The 18,411-nt window shown below is 48.6% G+C and overlaps 6 protein-coding genes across 6 annotated transcripts; 4 read left to right on the top strand and 2 right to left on the bottom strand.

Moving 5' to 3' along the window:
• Window positions 1-3,619: 3,619 nt before the first annotated feature.
• Window positions 3,620-4,218, bottom strand: LY89DRAFT_255139 (uncharacterized protein). Its single transcript, XM_018206231.1, has one exon. It carries the CDS (start codon window positions 4,100-4,102, stop codon window positions 3,743-3,745), a length of 360 nt encoding a protein of 119 aa, XP_018064604.1. The 5' UTR covers window positions 4,103-4,218; the 3' UTR covers window positions 3,620-3,742.
• A 2,745-nt stretch (window positions 4,219-6,963) lies between these two features.
• LY89DRAFT_537403 (uncharacterized protein) lies at window positions 6,964-7,930 on the top strand (the record flags this gene model as incomplete). The annotated part of the gene is made up of 3 exons (XM_018208116.1): window positions 6,964-7,230; window positions 7,330-7,744; window positions 7,812-7,930. Coding segments are annotated over 3 exons (801 nt in total), but the record flags the coding sequence as incomplete, so codon positions are not given.
• Window positions 7,931-8,242: 312 nt separating this feature from the next.
• LY89DRAFT_787317 (mitochondrial putative L-2-hydroxyglutarate dehydrogenase) lies at window positions 8,243-10,062 on the top strand. Its single transcript, XM_018223062.1, has 3 exons — window positions 8,243-8,700; window positions 8,753-8,878; window positions 8,931-10,062. The coding sequence occupies exons 1-3, from the start codon at window positions 8,605-8,607 to the stop codon at window positions 9,927-9,929; spliced, it is 1,221 nt and encodes a 406-aa protein (XP_018064602.1). The 5' UTR covers window positions 8,243-8,604; the 3' UTR covers window positions 9,930-10,062.
• A 453-nt stretch (window positions 10,063-10,515) lies between these two features.
• On the bottom strand, window positions 10,516-13,336 carry LY89DRAFT_723506 (uncharacterized protein). Its single transcript, XM_018218825.1, has 5 exons — window positions 13,131-13,336; window positions 13,012-13,080; window positions 12,028-12,964; window positions 10,905-11,896; window positions 10,516-10,857 (listed from the first exon to the last, which is right to left on the bottom strand). Exons 1-5 carry the CDS (start codon window positions 13,160-13,162, stop codon window positions 10,773-10,775), a joined length of 2,115 nt encoding a protein of 704 aa, XP_018064601.1. The 5' UTR covers window positions 13,163-13,336; the 3' UTR covers window positions 10,516-10,772.
• A 301-nt stretch (window positions 13,337-13,637) lies between these two features.
• LY89DRAFT_596701 (heat shock protein 70) lies at window positions 13,638-15,840 on the top strand (the record flags this gene model as incomplete). The annotated part of the gene is made up of 4 exons (XM_018209936.1): window positions 13,638-13,664; window positions 13,727-13,859; window positions 13,923-13,988; window positions 14,039-15,840. The coding sequence occupies 4 exons, from the start codon at window positions 13,638-13,640 to the stop codon at window positions 15,838-15,840; spliced, it is 2,028 nt and encodes a 675-aa protein (XP_018064600.1).
• A 928-nt stretch (window positions 15,841-16,768) lies between these two features.
• LY89DRAFT_626663 (eIF-3 RNA-binding subunit) lies at window positions 16,769-18,053 on the top strand. Its single transcript, XM_018211115.1, has 4 exons — window positions 16,769-16,958; window positions 17,013-17,290; window positions 17,343-17,698; window positions 17,752-18,053. The coding sequence occupies exons 1-4, from the start codon at window positions 16,942-16,944 to the stop codon at window positions 17,974-17,976; spliced, it is 876 nt and encodes a 291-aa protein (XP_018064599.1). The 5' UTR covers window positions 16,769-16,941; the 3' UTR covers window positions 17,977-18,053.
• Window positions 18,054-18,411: the final 358 nt, after the last annotated feature.

The raw sequence follows: 18,411 nt of genomic DNA, 5'->3' as shown, positions 1-18,411 counted from the left end.
CACTCTTTGAATTGTTGGATATTGGTCTAGAAATTCTGCACGCTTTCAAGTTCATGTATTTATCGAAGAAGATTGTCCGTCATTTGGTCCTTTGTCCTAGCGGTTTTTGATACCACATATATCCATAATCTTGGAGACTTATTCACTACCTTCCAAAGTCTCTCCTCTGCACAAACATTGTGACAACTTTAGCAAATTGAATTCGCAAACAAATCCACCCCAAAATTTCCAGTTCAGTGATGTACATTCATATCTTCTATTCATTATCTCATCTTATAAATCTTACACACATAACCAACCTTCTCTTTAGTATACACATACAAGTGCCTAAGCATCGCTCACTCGCTCGCTAAAACACATCTCTGAACAAAGAAGATACAAAAAGAAAATACACCCGTTTTAATTCGACCCTCCTGCGATTGCTCGCTCCTTGTATAACTACCCCTCCTTCCCTCCCTCCCCCTTTTTCGTATAATACAGACAAACATAAGAAAATACTCTACTCAGATCCTCAAACTCCCTCTACTACCAATCGGGCTCTTCGACCCCGCGCTCCCGGGCGGTGGTAGAGGAGGTAACGCGCAGTCCGGCGGTGGCGCAGGTGGAGGCCCGTTGAGAAGCGGCATGCTCCTCCTGTTTACCAATGTCTTCCCTTGCTCTTTTACTCGCAGTAAACTAGGACTTAGCAATACAATTGAGGAGCCTGGTGCTCCAATGGGTGATAAAGCGCCGCGGTTCAAAGTCCCGCTTGATGCTGTGGATGTGATTGAGAATGGACGGCCGGAGTTGGGTGGTTGGTTCATTGAGTTCGCGGGAGAAGGCCATGTGCGGCTTGATGCTGGAGGGGAAGAGTTTGTGTGGGTTCCGAGACTTGAGGCGCGGCTGTTAGTGGTAATTGTTGGCGATATTGGGGTTGCTGGTAATGGTTTTTGCATGCTCATGGGCCGTTTGATTTTGCTTTTCGTGTTTGCTAAAACTGGCTGCGGAGATGACACATCTCTTGCTCTTTCCGTCTCGGTTCCTCGGCCGATGGTACTGGTGCTGCTGTCTGAAGAGACTTGTTCGGCTGGCAAGAGAGGGGGTCGAAAAGATGGGATTGGTGCTGCTCTTGTCGGAGCGTCTTGGATGTCGCGGAGTGCTTGCATGCTTGAGAAACGCCGAGGAAGCTGGAAATCCGCCTGCTCCAATTCAGGAGAGCTAGGTGGCAACAAAGATGATAGCCGGTTCGGTTGAGGTGCATTCTCCTTCGTAGGTGAAGGAGTGAGTGGGCCCAGAGATCGCGGCGGGATTTCAACAATAGTAGGTTTAGTTTGCAACATTTCAAAGGTTGAATTTCGATGCTTGATGATCACCGGGGTTTTCTTGGGTGTTTGCTTCGGAGAAGTGGAATCTTTCACTGGGGACAGTGGTCGTGTCACATTAAGGGCTGTTGGAGGTGCCTTTCGAGTCCCTTTGAGAATGGAGTCTCTCGGTCTACTTTGGATGTTGGTTACTATGGCTGGAAGTGGAGGGGTGTCAGCTGTAGCAATCTTCATTGTTGAGAAGCGCTTGCTAGATGAGTTCGGAACACTGAAATTTGGCGTCCCAGGGGAGTGGCTTCGGGCCGTTCTTGCTGTTCCTGCATAAGTAGAATGCCGATAACTTTTCGGGTTTGGCTGTGCTTCAAGTATCGGAATGTGCATAGTCTGCATGGATCTTCTGCGTTCGTTGATCGCAGAAGCATTGGGTCTCAACCGAATATCTTCTATCGATACTTTTGGGGTCTCATCAAAGCTGGGAGCACTGTTCCGTGTAGGTGATGTGGCTGGCGATGAACCTTGGGAAGTGATCAACGTTCTTTGACCAGACGACATGTATGAAAATCTGTTGCTGTCTCTCAAATTGTCCAGTTGCCGTCCATCCTGGGACGCGATGCTATTTGTCATGGACTGATGTCCTGTCGATGGCCGTATTGATGGTGGTTGATTCATAGCAGAAACTGCTTCTTCTAGTCTTTGCTGGAGTTCATCGTCTTTTTCTTTCACCCAAGGAGGTGGACCAAAGGAAGGCAGTTGTGGGGATGCTGGATTAGAAAACTGATCTGGATCTCTGGCAACCAAGTATCGATGACTTGGTTGTGCTTTGAGTTGCATAATCTTGTCATCTGGTTTGGGTTTTCCGGTCTCCGAGACGTGCTTCTTGCCTCCTAATGCCTCAATCTCCCTTCGTACGATTGCTAACCACGAATCCATGTCCTCAGCGCTGTTCAAAACTAGCAAGAGGCTTGTTGCCGTTCTGCGATAATCTGCCCCTCTAAAAGCAAGCCTTGAGAGCAACGACCGTGAGTCTGAAGCTGGTGTGCCTGAGGAGAGTCAGTCTCAAATGTTTTCAAGCCAGAAATCCGCTCAATGCACTTGTCGAAAAGTCTAATAAAGGGGAGCTGATCCACCAAATATAATTTGAAGTAACAGTTCTGTGTGTGAGGAATGATTGCTTACCGTCAGGGTCCATTGCTTGAGAAATTTGCAAGACCCAATGCTTCCCAGGTATAACGTCGCTGGCAAAAGCCACAGAGTCCCTCCCCAATTGTAACACTGCAAAAAGAAGTCAGCGTCTTGCCAGAGTATTTTTTAAAAGAAAAAGTTGCTCTAAGTGGACATCTCTCGAGAACTTAGTCAACACATGCAAGAAGAGATTGTCCATAAAATCAACGATAGTGGAGAAATTCTTACTCTTTTCCGGCAGTCGATCGAAAGAGCCTTCCCCCGAATACTGCAGTAAATAACCCGAGGTCACGAGGACAAAAATCTTCTGAGTCCATTCTGCTTTTGAGATGGAGCCAGAGATCTGCCTTCGATGTTTACTTTTTGCCTTGTCCGACTTCTTAGCAACGCCATTCTGATCTGCTCCGTCGATACTTCCAGTCTGGGCAATTTCGTCTCTGAGACTGTTGGTTCTTTTGTGATTGCTCATACGGAGTATAGCATCACTTGAAAGTGTAGACGCGGAAAGAGTAGCGTGTTTTATAGCTTGAGGGTAGGCTTGAAAAAGGGGAGGCGGATCCCATGTTGTAGAAGTCCGTGGAGGTCTTCTCGGCGAAGACTTGGTCGAAGACTTTGAGGATTTGGGACTTGGTTTTCCAGTTTTCACCGATCTCTGCGACTTTGCTCTCAGATTCATGCGTGATCCCATATTTGTCGGTCTCGCTGGGGTAGCAGGTGTATTTGGTATGGGAAGAGTATTCGTTCTTGGGACATCCATACTTCGAGGTATACTGGCCTCAGCCACGGCCGTCATAGTCCTTTCTGACATTGCCGACGCGGGGGCTTCCTCAAGAACAGGCGAGACTGCCGATTTCTCGTTTTTGGTGCGAGTAAACATCCCCCGCAGTCCACCCTTTGAATCCTTCCTTTGTATCTTTGGTTGTCTCAATGGCACCCTACTTCCACCTATGTTTCCTACAGAAATATCCATTGGGGGTGGTCGTGTGCGACGATTGAAAGAGAATCTGTCTTGAAGGGCTTGAAACCCCTCGGGAGGGTCAAGCTCCATGAAGGAGCGATCGTCATTGGCAATAGCCATTGCAAGAGGCCGAATATATGAGGTGCTTCTGCCAGTGAGGTTCGGTATGTTTTGAAACAAATGATCCCGGATCTGCAGATCTGGGGTCCTTTCGCAAATCGCATGCGCCCGAATAAGAGAATGTGTGTGTTTCGAGTCGTAGAGGGGTCAGGTCAGCAGCCGTGAGCGTGCAGGTGAAAAGCTAATAATAAATGCGCAACAAATGATGGGCAATTGAGTCTCTAGTCGAAAACGATAAGTCATAAAGCAAAACTTCGTGTAATGAATGTATGGTTGGCAGGATGCATAGCATGGGACGAGGCCGACTTATGTGCAGGATTCCATCTCGATATGGGGACAAAAACAAGGCCTTTTTGTGTCGAAATGATAGCAAGAAAAATGGAAGACTGCAGATGCAGCCAGAGTCAGGATCACCGCGGCTGCAAAAGCAATGATGGCATAACAATAGCAGTGTCGTGAAGCAGATCGTCAAGGGGAGTGAGTAAGTGAGTGAGTGAACGATGAGAGAAACAAGACGGAGAAAAACACACTCCACGCGCATCTCACCATCCAAGGCTCACGCCCACCGTTCCCACCGCGTCCGCACAGACGTCTGTAAGTGGAGTGAAGACTTCTTCCCAGCAAGGACCAGGAAGGCAGAGCCGGGGCCGCGGTGACTTTTTGCTGCAGCGAGTGAACGTTAGCCGTCTCGCACTGAGTCCACAGGAAACCTTGTCCTGCTACTACGCTGCTAGTGACACTTTTCCTTGAACCCTTTCTACCCCCCAACATCCATGAGCCCAGCCGGAATAACGAACCCTGCCTCAATTCTTATACCCTTCCACGCGTTGATAGGTCTGGTTATTCTCAGCATCGCATCGAGCTATGACAGAATCGCGCAGAGGTATGACTACATCTCGCCGTCTCATATTGACACGCAGTGGTTTTGCATTCGCCGTCCCTGTGACCGCCCGCGGCCTCCACGTGTGGCTTGAAATTTGGAACATTCACGCGGCCATTAAGGTGCCCTAATGCCAGGTACAGGTTTCCCGCATCAGACCTCCACTACGTATGCAAAGGCAATCCGGGTTAACTGCACACTGCTCCTGCTCCTGCAGCCCAGCCCGCGTCTCGATTTCGCGACTGCGACAGTCTGCTGTACAATCGACGGAGTGGCTGAGGGAAACTCTGCCGGACTCCTGTCGGCACCCCAAGTGTGTTTTGCTTCAAAACGAATGTACTTCGAAGTAAACTTTGTTCTGTAAAGGGTTAAAACCATGGTGAATTGACCCGCCTCGAGGCTCAAAGGGGACTCGAGAGACTCGAGAGCATCAAATTTAACTCCCGACGACCGTTTTCCCTTCTTCATCTCTCCGAAGGCTGACGTTAAGATACCGGGGTTGTCTTATCAACTAGGGGTCCTTCTTATGTCCTGTGCTCTCCCGTCTGTGCTCCTTAAGTTTCTTTGTCCAAGCACCTCGAAGATTGAACGAGGAACCTTTTTTTGCTTTTGACGGGTGCGCTTCGGATTGTCTATCCAGCAGGGCAATGATCCACTCTGAAGCAATGCAAGCCGACCATATGGACCATACGGATGGCTACCTAAGTCGGGAGATTGCCGATTCTAACTGATAAGGGAGAGTTTTCTTTGCAAGACCGCATGCGGTGTCTGGTTTGACGTTGAGATCCAGTGCTAGCCCTCCCTATCGACCTGGATCGATTGTGATTCTTGTCAATTCTCGTCATTTCGAAAGTTCGCCCAGCGAGCTGCAGTGGTGGCGGTGGAGGTGGTGTCGACTGTTGACCGCGCTCTTGGTTATGAGTGGAGCTTGATTGATGTCAAAAGTCGGGTCGTCTTCACTGGGTCTTCCCGTCGAGCTGAACCTGGAGACTGAAATTAATTATTCGTGTTCAACATCCTGCATTTCTCGAAGATCCCAATCAATAATGAGCGGCCACATAAGCTTTAACAAAGGACAATTGTTTTCTGAAAGCATAAGTATATCAACAAATAAATGTTGGTCGGGAAACGATGAATAGTCCCGGTACTTGGATGCTGCAACTTTTCACCTTACCGTACCACGCAGCCGTACCATATGGTAAAGTGACGATGTCATCACCAACGCCACAGTGAGAGCGTCTGACTGACCGATGACTCTGATTTGACTGCTGGAGGCGAGAGATTGCCACATTGTCGTCCGACTTCGCGGACGGCGGAGTTTCAAGGTCAGGCGCTGGCCTCGACGATGTGCCTCCTTGGTGGGGTGATGTGGTGATGATGGTCGTGAGACGCCGCTTTGCGGAAGAGAGGAGATGAGAAGAGCGGAAAATAAAGGGCCAATCATGATCAGACCGAATAGATCTCGTGACCCGGATCTCAACTTCTTCCACTTGGCTTGTGACTGGATCTAGCTCGGTGGCTTGAGAGCTTGACAGAAGCTGGCCGTTGCCAACCGCAGAGGAGGAGGAAGAAAGAAGTTGGTGTTGGTGGATCTCCGTAGGTGAAATTCGTGGCCGATTTTGCGACAAGGCCCAGATTCACAAAATGTAAAGTATTGCGCACAACATATTAAGTTTATACCTAAGATTTTTGAATGAGGACGTAGAATAGCTTCTTGATAAGTCAGAACCGAAGTCTAATTAAGAACAGACGATGTAGTAGTGTGCAATGCTGGAGTTGGTATAGGACATTTTGGTGTTCTCGAATTTCACAAATGGAGAAGGACCCTGAAGCTCGATCGTCCCTCCCCCCTGCCGTAGTATCAAGCGAGCTATCGTCACCGGCTGCACAGAAAGGCTGGAAAGTCTTCGAGATCACGCTTCACTCCTCGTTCGACACCTGTTTGTGAGATCTTTCTCAACCACCTACAGTAGCTAAGTAGCAACCGTCATCCTCCATTCTTTCCTTTCCACCAATACCCTGCGCTGTCTGGCCTCCGATTTGTTCCCTTTGCACCTTGGCGGCGTCCTTCTCTATCCGGCAGCGTCCACCTGTCCTAATCCTGGACCATATATTCTCTTGCAATGGCTCCAGACCTGAACTCTCTTCCACCTTCAAGATCAAGATCAACCTCTGGATCTCCAAACATGACACGCACCATGACCGCTGGTGAGGGCACAGCTTTGCGAGGCCAAAGCCCTTCTCCATCCCCGCGCTCAGCATCGACATCTCTGCAGGCAGCTGCTGCTGTCAACGCTGGGCTGCAACACGAAGATTCAAGACGTAAGTTCAAGCCCTTCTATTGAGAGATCTATTTCAACTCGGGCTTGAGATATCCCCAGAACTCCAGATATTTCTATAACCCCGCCAAAGTTGGGTGACAATAGAGAGCGCCCCACATTTCGTACCCCTCCATTCTGCAAAACGTGTGCTTGCTTGGAGAAGATGCTGACCGAAATTTTTACATAGGCAACTCCAACAGCAGCTCGATTGCCAGAAATCGGCAATCATCGCATCCTGGCAGAAGACGGTCCACGGTCTTGATGAGCTTGCAGCTGAACGATCCTACCATGCCACCGCCTGGAGAGATGGTACACGAGGGAACACCTGTGTATCGCACAGCCAGTCCACAATCAATGCAAGCTTCGCCGATCACTTCAAGTGGTGAACCCCAGCTCCCTCAGCACTTCCGCGCACCTAGTCTGGGAGAGATCCACCAAGAATTAGAGCAGGAACAAGAGGCACAAGTTGTATGTTATTCTTTTTGTACTTGGATGAAGTGAAGCCTGTATATTCCTGGCGCTCATTACTGCAGACGGGAACATCTAAGCTAACTTTGACTTATGTAGAATCGCTTACTTCAAATGATCCGCGCTCAACAACAGCAGCTCCAGCAATTGCAGGCAGCTTCTGGTCAGAGCAATGCTACGCCTCCCGTCATTGATGAGTTCACTCCGACATCTGAACGTTCAATGTCCTTCTCGACTGCTGGTGTCCAGCAACAGTCAACCGTGTCTACGCCACGTTCTCCAAGCGCTGCTCTGCATCCTCGCAGCTCTTTCGACTTAGCTCGCGCCGACCTTCAGCAACGACGATCCAGAACCCCAAGCCGAACAGCATCACCTAGACTCAGGTCAACTTCGATCAGCGGGGAGGGTGAGCCATTCAGCCTGGCAGGACGCGATGAGAGCGCTTTCTATCAGGCCGAGACTCAGATGATGATCAGAGAGAACCAGATGCTGCGCCAGAGGATCAGAGAATTAGGTATGCTACCTTAGAACTGTCGAAGCGTAGATCCTTACAGCTGGACCGAAACTAACAATAGCAACAGAACGTCAAGTTAGTGAATTACATGTGAACTCGGCTATCACTCACGAGCCAGCCACCCCTTCACAACTACTCCGCTCAGAATCCATCTCTGAGCTGTCCGCCCCAAGCATATCTCCAGCAACCACTACTCCGATACCTGCTGTAGCAGGAGAAGTCAAAGAGGAGTGAAAAGTGTAACCATGCCAAGTCTTAATGATGCTTGCGGAATGGCGCTACAAGGTTTGCGGCTAGCCATAAATTGGGACCTGTAATCAAGCGGGAGTTGCATGAATATCATGATGGCGTTTTGGAGGGTCAGGTATTTGGAGTGAGGAATGAATAGCGCATCACTGGGACAGGACATTCGAGAACGTGCTGAAAGAGTAATGATAGCAATGGAATTATTACATTCTGTATTTCTTGCAGGGATCGAGTAATTGTCTCGATCATAATCTGTGAAATATTGTCAGTGATCGGACAAGGATTTTACCTTGTCTTGCCTTCTCGTATATTCCCATCCTCAAATCTCTATCACCTTAGACTTGCGCGGCCAGTTACTCATATGAAAACTAACTACAATATATATACGTAAGACGCCAGAAGGAACACACATCTAATCTACCCCCTGTTATTACCGTTGTAGTTAAAATCAAAGCGATGGTGACCCCACCTTTCAGCCTCAACGTGCCGATCCATGCACCGGCGCCGCGGTCCACCCAAATCCACTTAGTTGATTGCATCATGCAAGAAATCGCGGTAACACAACATACAGTTCTAAATGTAACCTCTTGTGTCACTTCCTCACGGTCAATAAAATGCTATCAAGTGCGTTGCGTCGCCAAGTAATTGTGAAGTATGGATGGAGGGGTTTCGCTACGAGTGCTGTGAGGGAGGCTGATTTTACCCATGCGGTCAGTATATACTCGTCTTGTGATGAGTCAGGGCTGATAGAATTGAGAATAGGTCATTGGTGGAGGTGCTGTCGGGTTAGCTATTGCGAGACAATTGGCCGCTCGAGAAGGAACGAGCACTCTTCTCATTGAGAGAAATGGTGGGGTGGGCCAAGAAACCAGTTCGAGGAACTCAGAAGTCATTCTTCCCCCAAAGTCTTAAGTGATCTCGGAATTGATAGGAATGATAGGTCATCCATGCTGGGTTATACTATGGAGCCGATTCCATCAAGACAAAGCTCTGTATACAGGGCCGTCAACTCCTCTACGCCCTCTGCCAGAAATACTCCATCCCCCACCGTAACATGGGGAAATGGATCGTGGCTCAAACGCACCAACAATGGGAAGAACTCGTCAAGGTACACAAATTCACCAGGTCCATCGAAGGCGTTCCCACGGAATTCGTCTCTTTAGAACGAGCCGCAAGAGAAGAACCATTCGTCCAAGCCAAAACTGGCATCTTGGAAAGTCCTACGACGGGAATTTTAGATTCACACTCATACATGCAATTCCTGCTCGGGGATTTCGAAGACAAAGGCGGAGACGTAGCATTGAATAGTCCTGTCACCCGAATTGATCACCTCGGTGAGAAAGGGAGCCGAGGATGGGAAGTAACAACCAAAGACAAAAGCACCGGAGAAGAAACAACCTTCACCGCTGAAGTCATCATCAACTCCGCCGGCCTAGGAGCTTGCGATATCAACAACATGATCCTACCCTCCAGCAGACACCAAACACAATACTACGCCAAAGGAAACTACTTCTCCTACTCCGCCTCCTCGCCCAGCACAACGCATCTCATCTACCCGGCCCCCGAACCCGGCGCAGGCGGCCTGGGAACCCACCTCACGCTCGATATCAGCGGCAGGATCAGATTCGGCCCTGATGTCGAATGGGTCGACTGCCCCACCGACTTAGCAGTCAATGATGCCAGACTGCCCGAGGCTATAGCAGCTATCAAGAAATACCTCCCCGGCATCAAGGAAGAGAGTATCGTCCCCGATTACGCGGGGATCAGACCGAAGTTGGGGAAGAATAGCGCGGTCGCGAGCGGGAAGGGGTTTGCGGATTTTGTGATTCGGAAGGAGGATGGGTACGAGGGGGTTGTGAATTTGCTGGGCATTGAGAGTCCTGGGTTGACGAGCAGTTTGGCGATTGGGGAGATGGTGGAGAGGTTGTTGTATGGGTGATTGATGGTGGGTTGGGCTGGTGGGTGTTGAGATGATGTAGATATAGGAGCATGAAAGTGGTACCTGGGTATTTATGTTTAAAGTTAAAGTCTAGACTTAAGAAGCGTAGCAGGCAATAGACATTTTCTAAAAGACGATGCTCTCAATCCAAATTCAAAATAGTCGAAGTGGTAGCTACGTAGGCAGAAAAGTATCTGTGGCTCGACTTCTGATAAGCACACATCGCGCTAGACCGACGTCACTCTCCTCATACCTAATTCGCTAATCTGAGCTCTACTTAATAGATTCAAATAAGCATTTTTCTGCCACTAAGCCCGGAAACCAAAGGATGCTAATATACTGTTAACTCAGTTGACAGCTCCAGATGGGCTTAGGCACGCCATTACGAATACACGCCACAACGCGACTTCAAAAATTGCACCCGACACCGAGCAAGTTTTCTACGATCTCCCCTTATCGACAGGTGAGATCCGAGTTTTTGCTTCCTGAAACTAATATCCGTTTTGGTTGAGTGGTTGAGATTTTTTTATGGGATATTGAAAGTTTGTTTACTTCTTAAGCGAGGTCACGTCAACCAGGAGAGTTTCTGTTTCAATTTTTGTATTGAAGGCCATATCATTATGTCGCTATTGATTGCTGTCATAAACTCACCGTGATGCATCCGTCCTATGTGCTAAGGGTCATGGAATCCACCGCATCTCTCCTATGTGCAAAACTTCATAGCACCGACTTCGATGGAAGCGCATTAGCAGAAGGTTCCGCCACTTTTCGAAATTTCCAAATATGGGTAACAATACACGTTCAGAAAGAGGCCAAAACTCCCGGACGCCCGCCAAACCAATATTATCGCATTACAAGGCTGGGAAATTTCTTTCGTGCAGGGACGTTCACGTGGTACTCGTGAATGCCATCCTGAGCCCCAACGTATCTAATTGAAGTTAGTATCACACGAATATGGAGAGCAGAAAAACTTACAAGATCCTGCCATCCGAGCTCCAGGCACAACCCATAGTTTCAGGTGCCCGAAGCCCTCCTCCGCCAGGGATTATTCCTGTTCCAGAACCGAGATCATCCAAGGGCCGCCAGGGCTGCCTTAATCGGTGAGCAAAATCTCTTGGCTCCTCATCAGCTGCTACCTCAACTCGAAGCCTGGTCGATCTGTCCAAGGGTGGATCTCCAGGAAATCGTGACCGATATAGAGCATCAATCTCCGCCCACGGATTATTTGGCGAGTCAGAACCAAAAGTCTCTAGACGAGAAGGTGTCAAGGTCAACCGTTCGAGTGTAGTAGACGTGTCATTACTTGGTCGGGCTCCTGTGCCTAGAGTTTCCCGCTCAATCGCATTCTCGGCGGCTGCCAAGATCATTGAGGCTCGTCGTCTAGGTTCTTGTTGCAGTTGACTCCGTCTCTCATTCTCACGATTTCGTTCGTTGATAAATGATCTAAATGATGCAGCAGTTCGGTCAGGATTTACGAACTCTCGTAGAGCGGCAGGCAATCCGCTAGTTGAGATTCGTCGACTAGTGCTTCCAGGTCCTTCACCACTAGCTGTTGACGAACGCTGACCGTCTCCCCATGCACTCCATCGGCCTGAACCTTCTGCAAGAGCTTCGCGTGCTGCATTCGCTGCGTCTCTTTGACGACGGGCAATTCGATGGGCTTGAAGGACCTCCAATTCTTCCACAGTCACTGGTGTATGATGCCTATCTAACATCTCTCGAGTCAAATGTCTCAATTGCCTCCTCTCAAGGTCTAATCCGAGATAATCAGGAGTGCTGCTGTGCGATGAAGGCGACTCATTACGGACATTGAGTAGTCGAGGATCGATGAAGGATTCGGTACGTCTATCCGAGACATTGACCGTCTCTACTCCTTCACCATCTGAGTTTATTCTGATCAGCTGCCGAGAATAGAAAAGAGATCGAACATCAGCGACCCCTATTCGACCACTGTGTTCTGTCCACGCCTGAGGAAAGTTAGCATGCACAGCACTTGTGCCACGATTGCCCATCTTAAGCTAGTTATGAAGGACATAATTGTTTCAACAGACAACCGTGTTTGTGAGACTTCATCTCGGCGATGGCTGAGAACACTTACTAGAAGGTCAAATGGTGCTGGCGAAAATTCCATTGATCGAACAGCACCGTTTGATGCACCTGGCCTTGAGGTCGTGAATATGACCAGTAACGAGTCATGGTCCGTTAACCGCTGAGCATCGAAAATGGATATGACGCCGTATTGAGTTGCCACAGCCAGGTATCTCCCTGAAGGTGAAAAACATGCTGTGAAACTTCCCCTATTCTCTGACTTGTCGGTTGTCCGCTGTCCTTCCAATTGGATCTTGCCGGCCAACACCCACTCATAACGTTGCACATCCTTGGTACCGAATCGCTGCTTTCTAAATCCAATCTTCTCGGTTCTTTGATGGATGTAGAGAAATGGATCATCACATATCGTGACAAGTATTTCGCCATCTGGAGAGATAACAGACCGGTTGACAAAGTCGGGCAATGTCAACTTTTCAAGCACTTCGGAATCTCGAACATTGACAATTGAGACGGTGCAATCATTGTTTGCTACTACGGCCACTGGTATGTCGTATGCCTTTTCGGATACCATCTCCCCTGGGCTCCAGAGAGTCACGCAATTGACAATCTCAGTTCCTATCTTTATTGGGGTTGGTTGAAGAGGGCGACTCGGAGACCTTCGTATAGAGGAATTTGCTTCTCGAGTTGTGGATCGTCTCGTAGGATCAAGGTCCAGAGGTAGTCGTTCATCGGGGTCCGCTTCTCCACTGAATATCAAATTCCGATCCTCTGCTCTATCTTTCAGAGATATCGAAACATATTGCCCTGATTCCGCGCCGCAGCATAACCAATCCTTCGATGCTATGAGACATCGGGGAAGAAAAGGGAGCTTCGCAATGACTTCGCGCTCCTGTGTTTTGGTATTCAAAGAGAAGACTTCGGATCCAGATGGATAGTATACAATGTGGGATTCAGGAGAGCTAATGAGGGACCGAAGCTGCCAATGACTGTTGTGATCAGTTCATGTTTACTAAAGAGCGCTGTTTGAACGGACCTTGTTTCTACGGCAGCGCGGTAGAACTTTCGAGGTTGGGGAAGAATGAGAGCCTCGGTGGCATGATGTCTAGCAATAATCAGTATGCAAACGCCCGGGGAATTGTTGTACAAGCTTACAAGCTTTCGGATTTCACAGCCATAGCTGCCATGCGCTTTGATGAATGGTGAGCATGAATGAAACCGTTGATAGTAATGTGCACCTCCAGCAGCAGATATAGACAATTTCGAAGTTGTAGTCGGTGACTTTTTGATGCAAGTATCACGTAGTCGCCATCGAAGCTGAGTGCTGTTGCTTCTTCCAATGATTAACAGATAATGTTTTGCAACCGCGACAACGACGTCAGGCTAGGGTGGAGAGCAGCAATGTGGCTCTGGTGGCTCGTGATTTTATGCAGAGGTGCCTCAGTATTCCGGTTGTTGATATTCGATCGAGCTCGGGTTAAGTCTCCACTTTTGGTTCTTTTTTGACGCTAGCGCCGGCTTGAAATTTTTCTATATTCCATTGATTCGATCATTTTCTCCCCTTCCGCATCTCTCCAAACCATCACTCCTTTTCTCATCAACTTCCTCATCCCCATCAACCTCCTCCTTAGATAATTCCTTTGTCCTTTCGCGACTGCAAATATGTTGGCCTCAAGATTATCGAGAGCTGTAAGTTGTTTTCCTGATGCATGATCCATTATGTTCCATTGCATCAACTGACTTTTGAACAGCTTCCCCGAGCTACATCTTCCGCCACACGATCACAAACCCTTTTCCGTAAACCACTGGGTTCGTCGTTTGTTCGAAGATATGCAGATGATGCCGACAAGAAGGTCCGGGGCCCAGTCATTGGTATTGACTTGGGTAAGTCGCCTCAGTACTCTACTTATAGGAGTTGATCGCATGCTCACATATCTCATCATCCAGGTACCACCAACTCTGCTGTAGCCATCATGGAGGGACAGACAGCCAAGATTATCGAGAACTCTGAAGGTAAGCAAGTTGTTATCAAGCCATTGTCACCGCCCCCTAACATTTTGCAGGTGCTCGAACAACACCTTCGGTAGTCGCATTCGCACAAGATGGAGAGAGATTGGTTGGTGTCTCTGCCAAGCGTCAAGCAGTTGTAAACCCAGAGAACACTCTCTTCGCCACCAAGCGTCTCATCGGCAGAAAATTCACAGATGCTGAAGTTCAACGGGACATTAAGGAGGTCCCTTACAAAATTGTTCAACACAGCAACGGAGATGCTTGGGTTTCGGCTCGAGGCGAGAAGTATTCTCCATCTCAAATCGGTGGATTCGTCCTGCAAAAGATGAAGGAGACTGCAGAGTCTTACCTCACCAAGCCAATCCAGAACGCCGTCGTCACCGTCCCTGCTTATTTCAACGACTCCCAGAGACAAGCTACCAAGGATGCTGGTCAAATCGCTGGTCTCAACGTCCTTCGTGTTGTCAATGAACCCACTGCCGCCGCTCTTGCTTACGGTCTTGAGAAGGATGAGGACAAGATCATCGCAGTCTACGATCTTGGTGGAGGAACTTTCGATATCTCAGTTCTCGAGATACAAAAGGGCGTTTTCGAGGTCAAGTCCACCAACGGTGATACCCACTTGGGAGGTGAAGATTTCGATATCCACTTGGTCCGCCACTTGGTTCAACAATTCAAGAAGGATTCTGGCCTCGATCTCTCGAGCGATCGTATGGCCATCCAGAGAATTCGTGAAGCTGCAGAGAAGGCCAAGATCGAGCTGTCATCTTCTATGCAAACCGATATCAACCTTCCCTTCATTACCGCTGATGCCTCTGGACCAAAACACATTAACATGAAGCTTTCCCGTTCACAACTCGAGAAGCTGGTCGAGCCATTGATCAGCCGCACCGTGGACCCTGTACGAAAGGCTTTGAAGGATGCCAATCTCAAGGCAACCGACATCCAGGAAGTCATCTTAGTTGGTGGTATGACCCGCATGCCAAAGGTTGCCGAGTCCGTGAAGAGCATCTTTGGTAGAGACCCTGCCAAGTCAGTCAACCCTGATGAGGCTGTCGCCATGGGTGCTGCTATTCAAGGAGGTGTCCTTGCTGGCAACGTCACCGATGTCCTTCTGTTGGATGTTACTCCTCTCTCACTTGGTATTGAGACGCTCGGAGGTGTCTTCACGCGTCTGATCAACAGAAATACCACCATCCCAACCAAGAAGTCACAGGTCTTCTCAACTGCTGCCGATTTCCAGACTGCTGTAGAGATCAAGGTTTACCAGGGTGAGCGTGAACTTGTTCGTGACAACAAGATGCTCGGCAACTTCCAGCTTACTGGCATTCCACCTGCACACCGAGGTGTTCCCCAAGTCGAGGTCACATTTGACATCGATGCCGATGCCATTGTTCACGTACACGCTAAGGACAAGTCCACCAACAAGGATCAATCTATTACCATTGCCTCTGGCTCTGGTCTTTCCGATGAGGAGATCCAGAACATGGTCGATGACTCTGAGCGATATGCCGAGCAAGATAAGGAGCGAAAGGCATCCATCGAAGCTGCCAACCGCTCTGACAGCGTTCTCAATGATACCGAGAAGGCCTTGAACGAGTTCGCAGACAGACTTGACAAGACTGAGGTTGACCAAATCCGTGAGAAGATCACGACTCTTCGTGAATTTGTCAGCAAGAGCCAGTCCGGCGAGGGTACCGCTACTGCCGCCGAGCTGAAGGAGAAGACTGACGAGCTCCAAATGGCGAGCTTGAACTTGTTCGACAAGATGCACAAGGCTCGTGCTGAGTCAGGCGAGACATCTGAGCCTAAGCCAGCGGAGGGTGAGCCCACAGAGGGCGAGAAGAAGCCGTGAAAAGCCTGTAAAGGCACCAATCCTTTGATTTTTAGCGTTTGCGGGCGGCTTGCATAGACCTCTCCTGTACCCATCATGTACTCATATGTTGCACATTAGCAACTCTTCTCTGTTGTCATAGCTACCGACACTCTACCTTCTTCAATAGCTTTGGGGGCAAAGGCGTTCTGAGTACGCATTGCTTTGCAGCATTCAAGGCTGGAGGATACCTCACAGAAAAGGGCAATACTGTGGCTTGTATAAAATTAGGATATGACGAATAATATGACATCCCCTCTCAATGGAGCCTCAGTGAATCTTCGATCGTCAATGCACAGCTGCGTCAAGGCAGCACGTGGGCACGTGGCACATTATCCAGTGAAGCAGATGAGCGGGAAATTATATCCATTGATAGTACGCTTCTAGAAGAACTAGCATGTCTGTTGCACATCGCATTTTCATAGTGAGTTTCATGATTATGTCCTTCTGGTCTAGTTTCTCCGAATATGAATTGCTCTTCCTATTCAATCGCTTTTTGATCCGGGGGTTTTCCTCTGTCTGTAAGGACCTCTGTACTATCTAGTAGCCACCCAAGCAACTCTATCGACCTCTATGATCATGTGTATCTTCCGCCTCAAAGATACTCTCCCTGAATTTTGAAGAAGATATAATACAAGTCATAACGACCCCAATTCAGCCTGAGCGCGAAGGCTGCAGCAAGTGGCCGCTATGATGCGAGCAGGAGCACGGCCAGAGCAAGGTCATTGCGTAATGAATGCAATAAAGGAGCAGTTGTTTCCACCATCTTGCATATTATGCATGGCAAGACCCAATAAGCAAGATGTTCATGACTTGGGCATAGCGGAATTGTAAAAGATCTAAAGCGGTTAGACTATTTTACACGTGATCATTACCGCACTGGAGCGAGATTTTGATTATTTCTTGAAGACGGACTCTAAATTTGCCCCTCCAGCTTCAGAACAACATCGAAGGCTTGAGAATTTGCGCCTCTTCGAATCAAGAATCTAGACGGATATTCTTTCGCGGATTTTGTACTTCCAACGATCTACAAACTCTACAGATTTTTCAGCACAAACACAAAGCAGAACAACCCCGCCAAAAATGTCGAAGGTCGCAAAGTGAGTACATTTTCTATTACCACGTATTTCAAGACGAGTCTGACAGTGTTCTAGCCGCCCGGACTGGGCCGATGATGAAGATCTCGATGATTCCGTCGTCGACAACGCGCTTCCAGAGCCCACCAAGGTCACCAATAAAGACGGCACAATCACAAAGACCTCGTGGAAGATCAACGATGAGGGGAAGAAGGTGAAGCTCACCCAGAGAATTCGAATCACAACACACAAGGAAGTAGTCAACCCAAGAGTTGCTGAGCGGAAGTCATGGTCGAAGTTTGGTCTGTCTGCGAAGGATGCTCCAGGACCAGCTACAGACACAACCTCAGTTGGAGGTAAATATTCCCGAATCCATTTCTTATGACAAACTACTGATTGTATGGTCAGAGAACATTATATTCAGACCGAGCACGAACTGGCGCAAGGATGCCAAGGAGGAGAAGACCGAGGCTGGTAGCATGAAGGACAAATTGAAAGATAAGAAGGTCAAATGTCGTATCTGTAACGGAGAGCATTTCACTGCAAGATGTCCATTCAAGGATACTATGGCACCAGTTGGAGAGGAGGGTTCTGCGGACGTTGCTGCTGGCCCTGCAGATGTTGCCGACGCTGCCGGTGGACTTGGAACAGGAAAGAGCTCATACGTACCCCCACATCTTCGAAATGGTGCTGCTGGTGGCGGTGATAGAATGGGTGGTGGCAAGTTCGAGCGCTCTGATGAGTCAACGCTGAGAGTCACAAACGTAAGTCTCCCGCTCTTTTCTAAAGATGACTTGTTGCTAAAGCCGAATTACAGGTATCGGAGATGGCGGAGGAGCAAGAGCTGCGAGACATGTTCGAGCGTTTCGGTCGTGTCACAAGAGTCTTCCTTGCCAAGGATCGAGAAACAGGGCTTGCAAAGGGTTTCGCGTTCATCAGCTTCCAGGAAAGAACAGATGCTGCAAAGGCTTGCGAGAAAATGGATGGTTATGGATTCAAGCATTTGATCCTGAGGGTGGAATTTGCAAAGAAAGCTAATTAGATACCACAGTAACGAGAGTTGCAGTCTTGTAATACAAATGGCATATGCATCCACGAAGCCCACGAAGCATTTTCCCGAAAGATAAAGTTGAGATATTATATTTTCTGAAAGTCTGCGTGTTTTGTCCTCGCTTGTCTCAGGCCATCATTGGTTTCCATCTTTTGAGTCAGCAAATGACTGATGAAAATGTCATCACTCCACAGGACATTGGAGGCAACTCCACGAATAAGGGCAAGTGCCTCCTCTATCCCGCCGTCCTGTGTGCAAGATTACTCGAGTTGTGAGAATGCAAATTATACCAACACAAGCTTCATCCGATCTAGCCAGCTGCAGCAACGGCAAGGCCCACTTGCTCTTCATAACCCGGCAGCCGATCATGTGGCTAATAAAATGCGTGAAATCCAGATTCAGCCGGGTGAGCTGATTGCTGCATAG

Source organism: Mollisia scopiformis, assembly GCF_001500285.1.
Source record: "Mollisia scopiformis unplaced genomic scaffold LY89scaffold_26, whole genome shotgun sequence".
Lineage (NCBI taxonomy): Eukaryota > Fungi > Ascomycota > Leotiomycetes > Helotiales > Mollisiaceae > Mollisia > Mollisia scopiformis.
The sequence above is the reverse complement of the archived record's forward strand: the minus strand, read 5'-3'. Positions and strand labels throughout refer to the sequence as shown.